General features: G+C 38.5%; 1 protein-coding gene across 1 annotated transcript in view; it reads left to right on the forward strand.

Moving 5' to 3' along the window:
* Positions 1-16,865, forward strand: part of diaph3 (diaphanous-related formin 3) — a 287,165-nt gene that overhangs the window by 96,051 nt on the left and 174,249 nt on the right. Inside the window, 5 exon segments of the mRNA XM_046857511.1 lie at positions 685-821; positions 2,005-2,110; positions 14,471-14,581; positions 15,146-15,264; positions 16,221-16,337. Coding sequence (XP_046713467.1) covers positions 685-821; positions 2,005-2,110; positions 14,471-14,581; positions 15,146-15,264; positions 16,221-16,337 — 590 coding nt within the window.

Here is a 16,865-nt window from a genome sequence, read left to right on the forward strand (position 1 = left end):
AAATCTCAATATCAAAGCGTTTCTGATTTCTTTGTTGCGCTCTCGATGGGGCATTTTCTTAGTCTTTTTTTAATTTTTATCAACTTCGTAGCTCTGCTTTCCTTCTTGAACATCACTGATGCTAATGCAACTCTCGTGTTCGTTCGGCGACTCGCGGCTCCCCTGTTAACGATGTGTGATTTCTGAACATCCAATTCCACAGTCCAGATTTGCTGTTATAATAACCTCCACTCTTCTGGGAAGATGTTCCACTCGATTGTGGAGTGTGCTTGTGGAGATTTATGCAGAAACAAAAACATTAGGCATCTTCACGGAGCTGGCTTTGTGCACCAGCATTATCATGCTGGACCAGTTTTGTGTCTCCTTGATGAAGTGAAGGGACATTCCGTTCTACCACTTCCATAACCATCCTATACAATTGTGTGCCTCCAAATTTGTGGTAATTTGTGCAACTTTTGTCCATAGAGACGGTTTTTCTATCTCGACACTAACAATTGAAAGCTCCTTAGCAGGGTTTAAATTTAAAGACAAAACATGAGATTATAATCTGCCACTCAACCACTTGCCATGTGAGGCAGCAGAGAGTAGAAAAGTGGTAAAGAATGATCTCCAATGTCTTTTCTCGCCATAGTTATTGATGAGTAAGTGATTGTGACTGATGTCGATGTCCCTCTGTGTTGTCAGTATGGGCTGGAGCGGATCCTCGGGGAAGAGAAGAGCCTGGAACTGCTGGCCCGAGCTATGGATCCTCATCAACCCGCCATGATGACGGACGTCGTCAAGCTGCTCTCTGCCATCTGCATAGTGGGAGAGGAAAACACGTACGTTCCCTGCAGTGACCATTCAGAAACCTTAACATGCCGGCGCTGATCCTGATAACTGTCTTCTTTTACAATTAATTGTACATGCAACCACTGAGAGAGAACATGCGCGTAGTGAGGTACTGACACCAAACATGCCATCGCTCCGAAACTTGAGCTGAGGCAAGTGTGTGTTTGCATGTAGTGTGCACACATTTTGGATAATCTTAGTGAGTACATCTATGAAGGTCAGACCTGCAAATAAAATCATCAAACTTTTTAAATATTTCTATGATGTGAACTCGATCACCTTTGTACCATACACTATAGGGATAAAAGTATTGGGACACCTGACTTTTCCAGCCATTATGTGGTTCTTCTCCAGACTGCCTTAGGAGACCAAACCATACCCCTGTGCACAAAGTCAGTGCCTTGAAGATATACTTTACATAGTTTGTAATATGTTGAAGATCTTGAGTGGCCTTCTATAGAGCTCTGACATCAACCCTGAATGAGCCCAAATCTCCACACTCCAAAATCTATTGGAACATCTTTCCAGATGTTGGAGGTAATTGCTCTTGTTATAAGCGCAAATGGAATGTGAAATGATGTCCAAAAAAAGGCATACAGATCTTATCCACAGGGTGTCCACACACTTTTGTCCATATCGTGTATGTAATTCAGTAGTTACAGCAATTATAAAAATCAGAATCCAAATTTTCCTTCACATTATCTTATCTGTCTGTCTGTCTGTCTGTCTGTCTGTCTGTCTGTCTGTCTGTCTGCTCACCTCTCTCTCTCTCTCTCTCTCTCTCTCTCTCTCCTGTTTTGGCCGGCTATCCTCTGCAGCATCCACTCTTCACAAATGAGCAAAAAAGACTCATTAGTAATACTCCGTGCAAAATATCACCTCTGTAGCCAATGCCAAGTAAACACAGCCACGATGAAAGGAAGACTCGCTTTGTGAAAAGCAGTTATTAGGTTGGAGTCCGTTCTTTTTTTTTTTTTTTTTCTTTTTTCTTTTCAAGATAGCGGGGAGAAAGAGCAAACTGTAAAAGCGAATGAAAACTGCGAACACGGTGTCAGAAAGGGCAGAGAGAAGCTGTTGCACTGCCTAGAGAACAAGCCAAGTGAAAGCAAGTAACAAAAGCTTCATTTAGTCACAGCCGTTTGTTCACTGATGTGCATGTTTTTTTTCTTCCAGTTTGGAGAAGGTGCTTGAAGCCATCACTAGTGCAGGGGAGAGAAAAGAGACCAACCGCTTCAGCCCTATAGTCCAGGGTCTTACTGATCGCTCTGTCCAGCTCCAGGTGAGTCTTAAACTAATCTGTTGAATGAAAACAAAAGAACCCATAGTGGAGAATGAGGGTTCTGGACAAATGTATTGGAATACTTAGATTTTCCATCCATGCCAGACACCCGTAGAGTGGCTTACAGTTGAGGGGTTAAGGGCCTTGTTCAAGGGCCCAGCAGTGGAAGCTTGGTAGTGCTGAGATTTAAACCCATGACCTTCCATTTGGATGAATTGGAACTTTGATTGCACCCGAGGCCTCCTCACCTCACCTGCACCAGTTCCTTAAGCACATATGAATGTTAGCCAGCTGTCCACAAGCCTTCGCCCACATAGTGTCCACCACCTGCCTATATTATTTCATTTTGATTCTATACTGTCGAGGTTTTTCACACACACACACACACACACACACAAAACCCAAGGTGACGTTAATTAATATTTAATTAGTTGTGTTGAGTTGTGTTCAGGGTGCTGTTTAGAGTGAGAACTCCCTACGGAATATCACTGTCACAACATACAACATAAATCCCTCAAGGAGCTGCGGGTTTGCTGAAATAAATCGCTTGCTACTTGCTTTAACACGGCATTAACATCACAAACTCCCAGAGGAACTTAAAAAAAATAACTTTCGGCTTTGCCTGGCATAACTAGCAAGGACTTGTCTAACAATAGCACAGTAACATAACAGCCAAACCTGGCAGCTCGCTAATGGTTGGATCTGGCAGGGTACAGGGAGTGTTTGGAACTCGTTACTTTATTGGGAGCCTCTCGTTTTACTGCCGTCTTTTTTTTTTTTCTTTCTTTTTTTCCTTGGAAAGCTATTTACTTTTTTAGCACTAAAAAGAATTCGCAAGTGTGCTTTAATCTACCACATCCATAGCATGTACATAAAGCACTCAAGTGAAGTGCAATGAATAGTCAGGTTATGTTTCTCTATGTTACTTTAGGAGATACGAGAAATAAGTATTTATACCGTATTTTTCACCTATTTATCTAATGCCAGTTTTTTTTTTTTTTTTTTTTTTTTCTTTGGTATTTACATTTTTTATTAATAAACATATTATTTTCCCGTTCCACTGCATCCTTTGCAGCTTTTCTTCTCGCCAACATGGCAGAATTTCTCACACGAGCACCATTTTCCCGACACAATTCATCAACCCTGTTCTGTATAGGTTCATGTCCCGCTGCAAGCATACAGCCAAATTACAACCGAAGCAAGCGCTTCCAACCCCGCTTTGTGTATTTATTTTTAGCCAGTCAATCATTTTTCTCTCCACCGCTCTCGCCGTGTCTGTAACCTTTCATCATCTGTGTTGATTAAGCACATTAAATGCGAACGTGCTCGCACTTCGCCCGGGTAAGTATAAGTGGGGCGGGATGTAAATGCTCTATGAGGAGTATTTCGAGGTTTTCGCATTTCAAGACAAAGGATTAAAAAAAGGATTTTATACAAATGATGAGGTATGAGTTCGGTCCTATAGAATTATAATATATAGTGTAAAGTGTATTAACTGCATGTGTAAGTGATTTCTGATATTTCTATCTATATTTTATATGATCAGCTTTTTAGATTTAAAAGATGGATGGATGGATGGATGGATGGATGTATGGATGGATGGATGGATGGATAGATGGATAGATAGATAGATGGATGGATGGATAGATGGATGGGTATGTGGGTTCATGTTCAGACATACTTGCATTCATACATGCTGTTAAACTGCATTTTATTTTTTAATCTTTTGATTATGTCACAGCCTAAAGATCCATTAAGTTGACAATTAGCAACTCAAGAACGTCGAGGACGGATTTGGACTGTAATTAATATCAACAGTCTGCTACAGTGGTTCAGGACCACAGGTTGCATAAACAGTTCTGCATTTCAGCACCAAACACTGGACAGCACCGCAACTATGATGGCACTGTAATTAATGGACTAGATAGATAGACCAGACAGACAGACAGACAGATAGACCAGCCAGACAGATAGACCAGACAGAAAGACCGGACAGACAGACAGACGGACAGATCCATATATATGTACCTACACACATGCACAGTTTAATAGATAGAAAGTTAGTTAGATAGGTAGATACTTTTGGCCACATGATTGTAGTGAATTAATTTATTGAGTGTTAGACCTTACCACTGACAAATATTGTTCATCCTGGGTATAATTATAAGGTGCTAAAATACTCCGGTTTGTTTTCTTTACCCTCTTCTTGCCCTTGTCACTACAGTTGCACTTAATTCCATAGTAGCAGGTGATGACGGGGAAAATATCTCATGGGAAACGATTTACTTCAACAAGCCAAATTAGACAAAGGATTTGTTCAAAATGACTTAAAAAAATAACCTCTTTAATTATTCAGAGATTTTACACACCGTTTGGTGAGACGGCAAAATCTCAGCCTTGTCTATCCAGATGTGAGCGCAAATGACCTGACGACCACCGAGCCGTTTGAAAAACACCAGTAGGTAATTCAGTCTGTCGTTTTTTTTTTGTTTTATCAGGAAAGGGAGGGAGAAGAAACACCAAACCGGAAATAAAATCCCTGAGTCGCACCTGCGAACGATGAAACGAACCCCAGGTCTCCATGTAAATTCGAACAGCAGCTATAAATAGAGCTACAACCAACCGACAGATGCTGCGCTGATGATCTCGATATCAGAGCAGCACAGAGAGAACGGCTATATTAACAGAATGAGATAAGAGGCTGGTGCATCATCTGCGCCATTACTGACCGCACAAACACACTGTCGTGGTTCACAGCACGTCCGTTATTCGAGCAAAAGTTTGCGGACACCCGAGCATCACAGTCGTGCACGCACCAGGGTTCCTCGCCACAATTTTGGAGACGAATCCCCTTGTCTTGGGTAACATCATACCGGAAAAGTGGAGGTTGTTATAATAAGAATGAAATAGGAACTAAATGTGGAGCGAGATGCTAATAAAAAAAGTAAACCTTTTTCCAGACAGTGCAGATTGATGTTCAGTTTGGAAAATAAACTGAGCATCGGGGTTTAAAGTGTGTGCATCTTTGTGTGTGTGTGTGAGATAGTTAGGTATGATGGTGGTTCAGCAGGTCCTCTAACCATTGTTTTGACCTTTCACACGGTGGCCTTCCTAAATACAGCAGGGTTGTCAGGGTGAAGCGAGACACATTCAATCTCTTTTATCAGTAGCTGTGTGTGTGTGTGTGTGTGTGTGTGTGTGTGTGGCATCCAAGTTGTGCTCTCAGTGTTAGTGTAGATGTAACAGTGTTGTGTGTTGTATTAACCGACTGGCTGCATTGTTAAGGCCGATAAAAGCCTTAGTGCTTAAGTTTAATTGGTAGCAGAGGGAGGTGAAAAGACCGACTCTCAGTTCTACCTTCACAGTGGGACGTGTCATTTGTATCAGGAACTGCCTGCCAACACACACACATGCGCACACACACACTCGCTGAAAAATACTGCCTTACCAATTGGGACTTTCACTTATAATTTAAATGCATTGCTTTTGCTTGGCTTTGCCCGCTGTCACATGAGGATTAGTATCTCAGGATAAAGCTTGTGTACGTTACCAGGCACTGTTTTTAGCTTAACATGGTGAACCTCGTGTTTCTGCTAGAGCCACAGTATATGTGATTGCTGCTCTTTGCTGGTCTGACACATGTTCCCATTATAGCTGGTTTTACACTGTATGATATTTCAGCAAGATATTGATATTGTAGAACCATGCATTCTTTAATCATAGGCTGAAACCTGCAGTCTTAGAACACTTAATCTGACACGTGTATAGTGACCATGGACAGCCAGCGCCCACATCTTGGCCAGTTTTTGATGGTGACAGGGCAGAGGTGCCTTAACACGTAAAGCTACTGATCAGAAGCCCCGGAACCATTAAGCTGTCATTGTTGGGCCCTTGAACCCTCTTTACTCCAGGGGCGCTGTGTCACTGTGTTCCTAACACAACTGGGATATACGAAGAGAAGAATTATGCATATGTTGACAAATGTTCAGATAAATTCTCTAATAACCATCAATAGGAAAACGACACAAAACCCAAAACAAACAAGAACATGGTAAGAAACAAACGTCAACAGAAAAATGTTCACTTTGTAAAAGACTATACCAAGCCACTTCCTGCACAGGCAGAATCTAATCTTTTTCTTCAACCCCCAGGAGCTGATTTGTATAATCTGACATGGAGAACACATTAACACACAGTCTAGTGTAGAATGCGCTTTACAGGGTTTATCTTGTGTACCGCGTCAAGTAATAATCTCGATAGACCGCTGAATCACGGAGTATATAACCGAAGACCATGAACTGTCCAGTTTTATCCAAAGCAGCTGAAGTCATCATTTATACTCATTCAAATCTGTTGTAATTAAACAGGGACATGCAAAGAGTTCAAATCCCAACTCAACCGTTCAGCAAAATGGGTCCATGCGACATGCTACATAACCGAATTCCAGGACAAAACAAACGCCAAATCTTCACCCCTCTATTCCCAGACTTGATAGGGGGGGAGTTGAGGTGCTTGTGGTAATAATCTGCTTGATTTTTGCCGAACATTGCACTCTGCTATAATCCCAGGGATATTGTTTCAGAACTATTTTGGTCAGATGGAATATTTCAAACCAAAGTTGTTCCATTGCCTTTATATGCAATCCATACTGATTTCATGTAAAACTGTAGGTCACATGATGTATTTCTTTTAAAGCAAAAAAATAAAAAAACCTTGCCTCTGACCTTGCATATCCATTCCTGAAAAGTAATTATCTTGAAGGCTCCTATTTATACAACAATATTTTTCCCACTAAAATTCATTCGGAAATGATTTGGAGATGGCCTTATAAACCTTAGGAAGCTGTTACTGGTTCTTTGAGGTCATGGCTGATCTCTTTTCTTCCTGGCTTAACAGAACCACACCTGAGTGTTCCAGACCTGCTCAGAGTTCTGTTTTCATAGAGGTAGTCACACTTTATGATGTTTAATAAAATTTTCATCAGGCTGCAGTCTTTAACGCTTGTCTGAAATTCCACTGGAAAATGAGTTTTCCCCGTGACTTTATTTGTGCATCTGAAACTAAGACTTTTAAGGCAGAGAATTTTCGAGGTCAGTTTATCGAAGAGCTTTTTACCAACATTAAATACTTAATACAAGGAGGCTCACTCTAACGGGGGAGTGCTGCATTTCCTCCAGCCTACCTTGTGAAGGTAGGAATCTTTAAAGAAGATGAAAAAGGCAGGGCGCAGAGCTATTGCTCCAAGGCAACCCCATTCATATCCGCGAAGGCCAGCTGGATGCTCTTTGTATAATGCTTTTTTTTTCCCGTTTTGTCGGCTAATCATTGTTTACCACTGACAAACGCGCACCTTATGAATCATTCAGAGAGCACATTCTGTTCTTACAAATCAAGGTTCATTTTCCCTTTGTCCCATTCACTTCCTTTTTCTTTTACAGCATAGCTCTGTCCAATTGTAATAGCTCGTATAGGTGCTAATACTAGTTTCTTGCTTTTATATGCCTCTCTGTTATTATAACAAGATTTGCCTGTCTGGAACTTTTTTTTTTTTGCAACCTCAGGGGATGACATTGGCGTAATCAGCTCTGTCTGCCTCATCTTGTAGTACGTGAGCATGGAAATATCAAAGAAATAAAAAATAAAATAAAAAGTTCTCAGAGTACTCGGTAGTTTTGTGTTCTGTGAACGCTTCGCCACCTTTCACTTCACAGGCTTCTACAGATGTGCCTAAGGAGGTTGCTGAGATGACTCCTCAGTAATCAACGACTTGTTCTCACTCGAGAGGATGAATCATCTTGTAATTTGACAGAATTTTGTTTCTGTAACCAGAGAGCTCACTAATGAAGCAAAAAAATACAAATCTGCATTTCTAATTAGGAAAAAGCAAAGGAGGAAAAAAATAATGACAACTTAGTACCATACCAGTGCATGGGCAGTAGGATGAGGGTGTCAGAGATGTTGCCTCAGCAACTTTTACTATATGTGTGTGTAGCGGTACTGAGGACAGCTACTGAGTTTGAGGAGGTCTGGAGGGTCGGTCAGTGTTCCAAATGATCACAGAAGGGTTCAGTGGGGATAAAGAGGTCAGAGGTTCGTGCAGGACACTGGATTTTATCTACTCCAATCTTAAAACCATCAGTCATGTGCACAGGAGAACGCTGGAACAGTGTGCAGGCCGTTTAGTTTCATCAAAGGGGAATAAAAGTAACTCTACAGCATACAGAGGTGTAGTCGATATATTGCTGTCCATAAACATTAGGCCAGTTTATTTAGCATATTAGTATATAATATTTATTATATAAAATATCTGTAGTGTATGGAGGATGTCAGTATTTTTTACAGTATAATAAAACTAGTGTATATTTTATATCATTTCTTTTTTTAGTATATTATCAGTAGTGTATTAGTATTTCTTGCAGTATTTAATATATATTAAATAGTATAATAGTAATAAACATATACAAGTTTATAATATAACAGTATATAATAGTGTCAGTATTTCTTTAGTATATCAGTAGTGCATGTAGTATATTAGTATTTTCAGTATATCAGTAGTGCATATTGTATATTAGTATTTTTTATTATAATACCATGTATAGTACAATAGTACTATTTTCAATATAATATCAGTACAGTATTATACTATATAGTTTTTCAGTATATCAGTAGTGCATGTAGTATATTAGTATTTTCAGTATATCAGTAGTATATATTTTTTTATTTGTATTTTTTCAATATATAATATATATTTTTTCAGTATAATTTCAGTAGTATATATACTGTATTCTTTTTTTTTTTCTTTAGTCTACAAATTGTATCAGTATTTTAGTGTAGTAGCGGTAATGTATAAGGCATTTTAGTTCTATAGTATTATTTAGTAGTATTTTTCAGTATATCAGTTGTATGTATAATTTAGCAGTATACTTTCAGTATAATATCAGTAGTGTATGTAGTATATCAGCACTTCTTTTCAGTATAATATAAATAGTATATATAGTATATCAGTAGTCTAAATTTTATATTAGTATTTTTTTATTATAATACCATTGATATGTATAGTACAATAGTCATATTTTTACTATAATATCAGTAACTATATAGTTTTTCAGTATATCAGTAGTGCATATTGTATATTAGTATTCTTCAGTATTTCAGTAGTCTACATTTGTATCAGTTTTTTTAAATTATAATCCCATGTATAGTACAATAGTACTATTTTCAATATATTATTAGTACACTATTATACTATATAGTTTTAGAATATCTGTAGTGTGTATATTGTATTAGTATTTTATTTAGTATATCAGTAGTATAGCAGAATTTTTAGTATATGAGTAGTGTAATATCTGAATTTCAGTAGTCTATGTAGTGTATCAGTATTCTTTATCATAATACTAGAGATATGTATAGTACAATAGTCATATTTTTACTATAATATCAGTAACTATATAGTTTTTCAGTATATCAGTAGTGCATATTGTATATTAGTATTTTTCAGTATTTCAGTAGTCTACATTTGTATCAGTTTTTTTATTATAATACCATGTATAGTACAATAGTACTATTTTCAATATATTATTAGTACAGTATTATACTATATAGTTTTCAGAATATCTGTAGTGTGTATATTGTATTAGTATTTTATTCAGTATATCAGTAGTATAGCAGAATTTCTAGTATATTAGTAGTGTAATATCTGAATTTCAGTAGTGTTTGTAGAATATACGTAATTTTTCAGTATATCAGTAGTCTACATTTTGTATCAGTATTTTTTTTATCATAATACTAAAGATATGTATAGTACAATAGTAATATTTTTACTATAATATCAGTAACTATATAGTTTTTCAGTATATCAGTAGTGCATGTAGTATATTAGTATTTTTCAGTATTTCAGTAGTCTACATTTTGTATCAGTTTTTTTAGCATATATCAGTAGTATATATAGTACATTAGTAATATTTTCAATATATCAGTACAGTATTATATAGTTTTCAGAATATCTGTAGTGTGTATATTGTATTAGTATTTTATTCAGTATATCAGTAGTATAGCAGTATTTTTAGTATATTAGTAGTGTAATATCTGAATTTCAGTAGTGTTTGTAGAATATATGTAATTTTTCAGTACATCAGTAGTGCATATAGTATTATATCAGTAGTTTATTCAGAACAATGACTTTTTCTGTAGTATAATATCTGTAATGTATATCGTATCATATTTAAATAAATATATATCAGTAGTGTTTATACATATTTGATGAAGTATCAAGTACATCAGTGGTGTATGTTGTATGTTTTCTATATATCAGTACGATAATTTAACATTATATTCTTTTTTTAGTATATCAGTAGTCTATGTAGTGTATTAGTATTTTCAGTGTAATATATGTAGTGTATTTAGTATTTTATCAGTATTTTCTTCATAATTTTAGTAGTGTTTATACTATAATATCAGAAATGCGCATACTATATCAATATTGTATTTTGTATATTACTAGTTTTATTTTTTATAAAATAGTTTATGTAGTATATCATTTTTTTTTTAGTTAAATCTCAGTAGTGTATACAAAATATTGGTAGGGTATATTGTGTAATATCAATTTATTTCAGAGTAATATTGGTAGTGTTTCTATCATTAATGTATTTAGTATTCGGTCATAAGAGTAGCCTACTTTAAAGATTATTATGCATGTGCTAATGCTATTGTATTTTTTTTTTTTAGTCAATTTGAGAACTCAATTTATTATGATTTATGATTAAATTGTAAGCGAATTTGACAGTGTTGGTTCTGAATAAAATCATTGTCACATATCAGTCTTTCTCATACCACAAAATATCATTTGCATCGCAAACACACTAAAATGCCAAACACTGTTGTGTAAAAAGTCCGGATTAAAAGCCATTTTCCCTTTTGTTTTCTTGTGTATTCGTTTTTTACCCTCACAGTTCATTTCCTCTTTTCTTCAATGCCGGCAGTATATCAGCTGCTGCTAACTTGACAAAAATTATGTAGTGGTGCCAGTAATCGTTTTTTAAAACAGCACCGGCCTCCCGTGGCCTCGTTGTCCCGACCGTAAATAGCGCACGAGAGGTCAGTTTGACCTCCAGAACAAATCGGCTTTGCCACCAAGGCTTGATTTGAAAAACGTCTGCAGACACGGGACCCCTGACAAACATAAATAAGAGCTGTGAAATGATGCGGGGGATAAAAGAAATTAGAGTAATATGCAATTCCATGCAATATTCGATATTCCTTTAAACGCTGTATGCGATATTCCAGAGTAGTTTCTTTCTTAACAGTTATTTTTACTGTCAAATGTTGAATTACAGTACAAATTATACGGAGATGTCCTTATAACCCCTGTCGAATTGACTGACCGCCGTAATTGATTCTGTGAGGTCATTGCAGATTTTTGTTTCTTCTTGGCATGTTGTCGCACTTTGTGGGGATTTTATCTGATTATTACAAAAATGTTGTGGATTTCATCCGGCTAATGTCAGTAACCTCTGGCAGGATTACACTTTTAATGATTGAGGTGAAAAGAACTGCATTTAGAGTAATAGGTCCATAAATTGTAATCATCTTATTTATTTTGTTTATTCGATTTAATCCGTGTTTTGTGTATTTTACGGTCTTATCGTTGTGTTTCCTTCTTTAAGCCTGCAGAAAACATTCGCCAAACAATCATACAAATAATTCAGTCTTTGGACTTGCAATTCCAGAGAAAGATCGCGAAAGCAGTCATGTTTTCTCAAACTAACCGGGTAAGAATTACGAAAAGACACTGGCTAACGAGCCGAGCATCGCCTTTTATTCGCTAAAAAAACCCCAGCAGCAGCTCCTTATCTATTTTTCCCCTTATAGCATCCCATTGACTTTCACACCAACTCCAATTAGATTTGTGAACACTTTCTCCTCTTATTTCCTCTCTGCTGATTGGCCGACGGTCATCGTACAGCCAGACGTGTGCGTATAAAACGTGTCCGAACTCCCTCCAATTCTGACTCGACACCCCGACTGTGAATTACTATTGCCTGATCGTCATGGCAAATGTATGCAAATGAGCTTTGACCACTTTATGCCTCAATTAGCTACTGTACTGTCTTAACAAAACTACAGATCCTGTGATAACTAGCCATGGAAATGTATTTTAAATATAGATAGTGGATTTTATAAATATACACTGTATAGTCAAAAGTATGTGGACACAAAGAGGAGATAAAAAGACGTGGTGGTGGAATGAGGGAGTGCAGGAGAGCATTAGGGAAAGTAGGCAGGAGCACAAGGAGATGCAGCAGCAGGTAAAGAGGGATGTGGCGAAAGCAAAGGAAAAGGCATATGAGGAGCTTTATGAGAGGTTGGACACCAAGGAAGGAGAAAAGGATTTGTATCGATTGACCAGGAAGAGGAACCGAGCTGGGAAGGATGTGCTGCAAGTTAGAGCAATGAAGGATGGAGATGGAAATGTGTTGACTAGTGAGGAAAGTGTGTTGAGAAGATGAAAGGAGTATTTTGAGCAGCTGATAAACGAGGAAAATGAGAGAGAGAAGGTTGGATGGTGTGAAGATGATGAATCAGGAAGTGGATAGGATTAGTAAGGAGGAAGTGAGAGCAGCGATTAAGAGGATGAAGAATGGAAAGTCGGTTGGACCAGATGACATACCGATAGAAGCATGGAGATGTTTAGGTGGGATGCAGTGAAGTTTTTAACCAGATTGTTTAACAGGATTTTGGAAGGTGAGAAGATGCCTGAGGAATGGAGAAGAAGTGTGCTGGTACTGATCTTTAAGAATAAGGGAGATGTGCAGACCTGCAGGGGAATTAAGTTGATCAGTCACACCATTGAGTTATGGGAAAGAGTAGTGGAACCCAGGCTGAGAGAAGAGGTGACCATCTGTAAGCAACAGTATGGTTTCAAGCCGAGGAAGAGCACCACAGACTCAGTGTTTGTAGACTAAGAGAAGCTAAATTGGGATGGTTCGGACATGTGCAAAATCGGTGGAAGAATTCTGAGAATTGGGCTGCCAGGAAAGAGGAGGACCAAGGAAGGAGGTTTGAAAGAGGCAGATGTAAAGGACAGAGTGGTATGGAGACGGATGATCCACTGTGATCCTGGAAGATGATACTGTATAGGTGTTTGTTAGGAATGTAAAGGACACCCCCCCGCCCCCTCCAGAACAGACCCTCGTCAGCCATCCTGAACTGGAAAAGAAAAAAAAACTCATTCACTATCGCAGATATTCAATTTCTCTTGTTTACAACGGTGCAAGATTTATTTCCCTGTTTCATTTCTTGTACAGCCGTAACGACATCAGCAAAACAGCCTGATTATATAATTCATATAATTATGACCGAATAAGCACGGGCATTGGTAAGAACATCACAATTACACAGACAGCAGTGTACCGTATTATCCCAAAATCTATTTAAGGAAAAAAAAAAAAAAAAAACACCCAATGCAATTACAACCAAAATAGGGAGAAGCGAGAAAAAAGAAACAAAACAGGCTACAGATTACTTTAATGTGCCTCTGCAAAGTGCTCAACTTCAGCTTATACCATGCCCACACACACACACACACACACACACACACACACACACACAGTCAGCTGTCGCTAGTGTTATTAAAGTTGCTTAATGATGTCATCGACTTATTTGCGTTTTAAACGTGTGCATCTTAATCTTTTTTTTTCAAATTACTAAGAGCGGCGAGATATCTCGCTCTGAACATAATAGAAATAGAGGGTTTAATCAAATAATAGATCATAAAGGACGGCCGGACGAACAGACGGTCCCATTTAGGAGCGTTAAAAACCAGAGCCGCCTCTGGAACAGAGTATATATTATATATTCCGTCCATCCATCCATCCATCTCTATAGATATATAGATATATATTATATCTCTATAAAATATACATGTATGTGTGTGTATATATATATATATATATATATATATATATATATATATATATATAAATATAAATATAAATATATAAATAAAATGTGTATATGTATGTGTGTATGTGTGTAATTTCACATCGGCGTAACGCCCGTACTCGCTACACCATCCAGTTCTCAGCTGCAGGAAGTTCTAAAAGCATAAACAGAATCGTAAATGATACACGCACTGGTTTTGAGTTCGAGCCACACGTGACGCCCGAAATAATAAAAAGCGCTTTTGCGTTTTATCTGACTTTGGTTTATTATACGTTATTGCGCACCCAGTGCGGGAGGATTTGTAATGCTGTGAACCTTCAACACACACACACACACACACACACACAAACACACGACACACAATCACACACACTGAAGCACTCAGTTGGTAAAAAGCTGAACGTTATCTCCTCTTCCTAGGTGGCTTGTATGCAGCTCATCAACGCTCTCGTTACGTCTCCTGACGAGTTGGACTTCAGGCTGCACATCCGAAATGAGTTCATGCGCTGCGGCCTGCGAGAGATATTGCCGGTAAGCAGAGCGCAGAACCCCGAGCGCGTATTAATATTGAAATGAGTTGTCCACTTGAGTGAAATATTGTAAAACTGCGCTGCGAATAATTTATGAGACCCCGAGCAGAGGTCGTCCAGCCGAATCAATAGGTACAGCGGAGAACGGATTGTTTTTTTTTCTCTTTCACTCTTTTTTTTTTGTACCGCTCACTTTTTCTTTCCTTCTTTTTTTTTTTTTTTTTTTTCTCCCTCATACCGATTATGTTCTTTCAGCACAGGAGAACGAACTGAGACCAGCCACACGTCCAAACCAGACAAGAGGTGCACTAAACGGAAAAGGGTGCGAGTCTGCGAGGAAGATTAATGCCAAGCTTCTGTCTTATTTATTATTCAGAACAGAGAAGCGCTACAGGACAAGTGAAGAGAATAAAGCAAAATCTATAATGGAGAAAAAAAAGAAAGAACTTTTCCTCCGGTGTCTTTCCTCCTTGTCCTCATTCTTTATCTTTTCCTCTCTGTATTTCGTTTTCTCCTGTGTTTTCGCTCTTCTCTCCATCTGTGTGTGTTTGTGTTTGTTTTTTAGACCCTGGGTGCTATCAGAAATGAGGCCCTGGACATCCAGCTGAAGGTGTTTGAGGAGCATAAGGAGGAGGACATGATGGAGTTTTCCCATCGCCTGGACGACATTAAGAGCGAATTTGAATATCCTTTCGACACGCGTTATCTACAGAGGAACAACACACACGGACGAAATTCCCCTCTGCGCCCCCCCTTTTTGTTTTTTTGTTTTTTTTTCTTTTATTTAGACTCTCATTAATCTCTGACAATAGCTGCGTGGTCATGCTCTAACCAGTCTAACGTAGGTAATGCGTTTCCTGCACACACACACACACACACACACACACACACACACACACACACACACACACACACACACTCGCCATTGATTTTATTTTCTTAGATTTATCTTTACTCATAAATCATTTCTTTTTTGTATTTTGTATTTTTTTTTATTTGTCAGAGCAAAAAAAAGGGTTCCCCATACCGTTGGGGAAACCTTTCGCCAATCACACAAAAGCCATCTGTACGTGTGTGTGTGTACACGTGTGTACGTGGGTTGCTTTATTTTTAATGTCCCCACAGTGCGGCTCACGTAGCAAAGCCGTGCACAAACGAATTTATTCATTATTAAATCTATTCGCAAGAAATCCCATCTCCCATCCCATCCCAACCCATGATCAGCCAATCTCGTGAGAAACTCCTGAGAAACTCCTGATTTGGGATTTTCACACATTAAAACACACAGTGGCGCTGAAAAAAAAAAACACCCAGTGAGTGACAGTTCCAGAGTTCTAGGGAAAATTTGGAACAGATCGGTTCGAACTGCCATGAAGGATACAGTAACTCCGTCACTCTGTGCCGTCTTGGTGAGCAGAAAAACATCTCAGCATGCACAATTCCATAAACGTTGAGGTGGAACAGCAGAACATCACATCGCCCTTCGTCCCTGTCAGATATGATCATTAATAGTAAGAATCTGATCCTCCTCGGGACTTGTGTATTGTTCATCCCACCTCTTAAGGAGGTTCATAGGAGACACTACGGGTGGTATCAAATCTTTCTATTGTCACGTGACTGCTCCTTAACCTTGCGTGCACCGATGTAGGAGACGTGTTCAACGCGGTCTTCAGCCTGGTGAAGGACACGGCAGCCGAGACGCATTTCCTCTCCATATTGCAGCACCTGCTGCTCGTCAGGAACGACTATTTTGTACGGTGAGTCTGAAGACGTGCAGATTATAACACTTGATGAGCAAAAGTTTGTGGACACCCAAGCATACGATTCACGTGCGCAATTTTCAAATTCAACATTTAGTCTCTTTTATAGTGACCTCTAAACCAACAAGGACCATGTAGGTACTGATGCAGGTGAGGTGAGGAGGACTGCATTGTGCGCTCACGTACAGGATTTATAGGGTTTATAGCAGGAGAGCTTCCACTCCAACCAGATGTTTATGGAGCTGGGTTTGTGGACAGAGGCATTCCCATGCTGGAACAGGTTTGGCTCTCCAGGTTCATCCACAGGTTCAACCATACAGTTGTGTGCCTCTAACATTGTGGTAACCATTTGGGAAAGAACCACATATGGCTGCAAAACTCAGGTGTCCAGATACTTTTGATCATACAGTGTACCTTCTCCCTTTCGTCAAACGAACAGAAAAGTTTGAAATTCAGGTAACCGCGGCTGCCATAGCGCATTTAGCGTAGCCTCATGGCCCTAATTCTGCTTAAACGAGCTGAAGA

The sequence above is a fragment of the Silurus meridionalis genome, chromosome 9 (genome assembly GCF_014805685.1).
Source record: "Silurus meridionalis isolate SWU-2019-XX chromosome 9, ASM1480568v1, whole genome shotgun sequence".
Taxonomy (NCBI): domain Eukaryota; kingdom Metazoa; phylum Chordata; class Actinopteri; order Siluriformes; family Siluridae; genus Silurus; species Silurus meridionalis.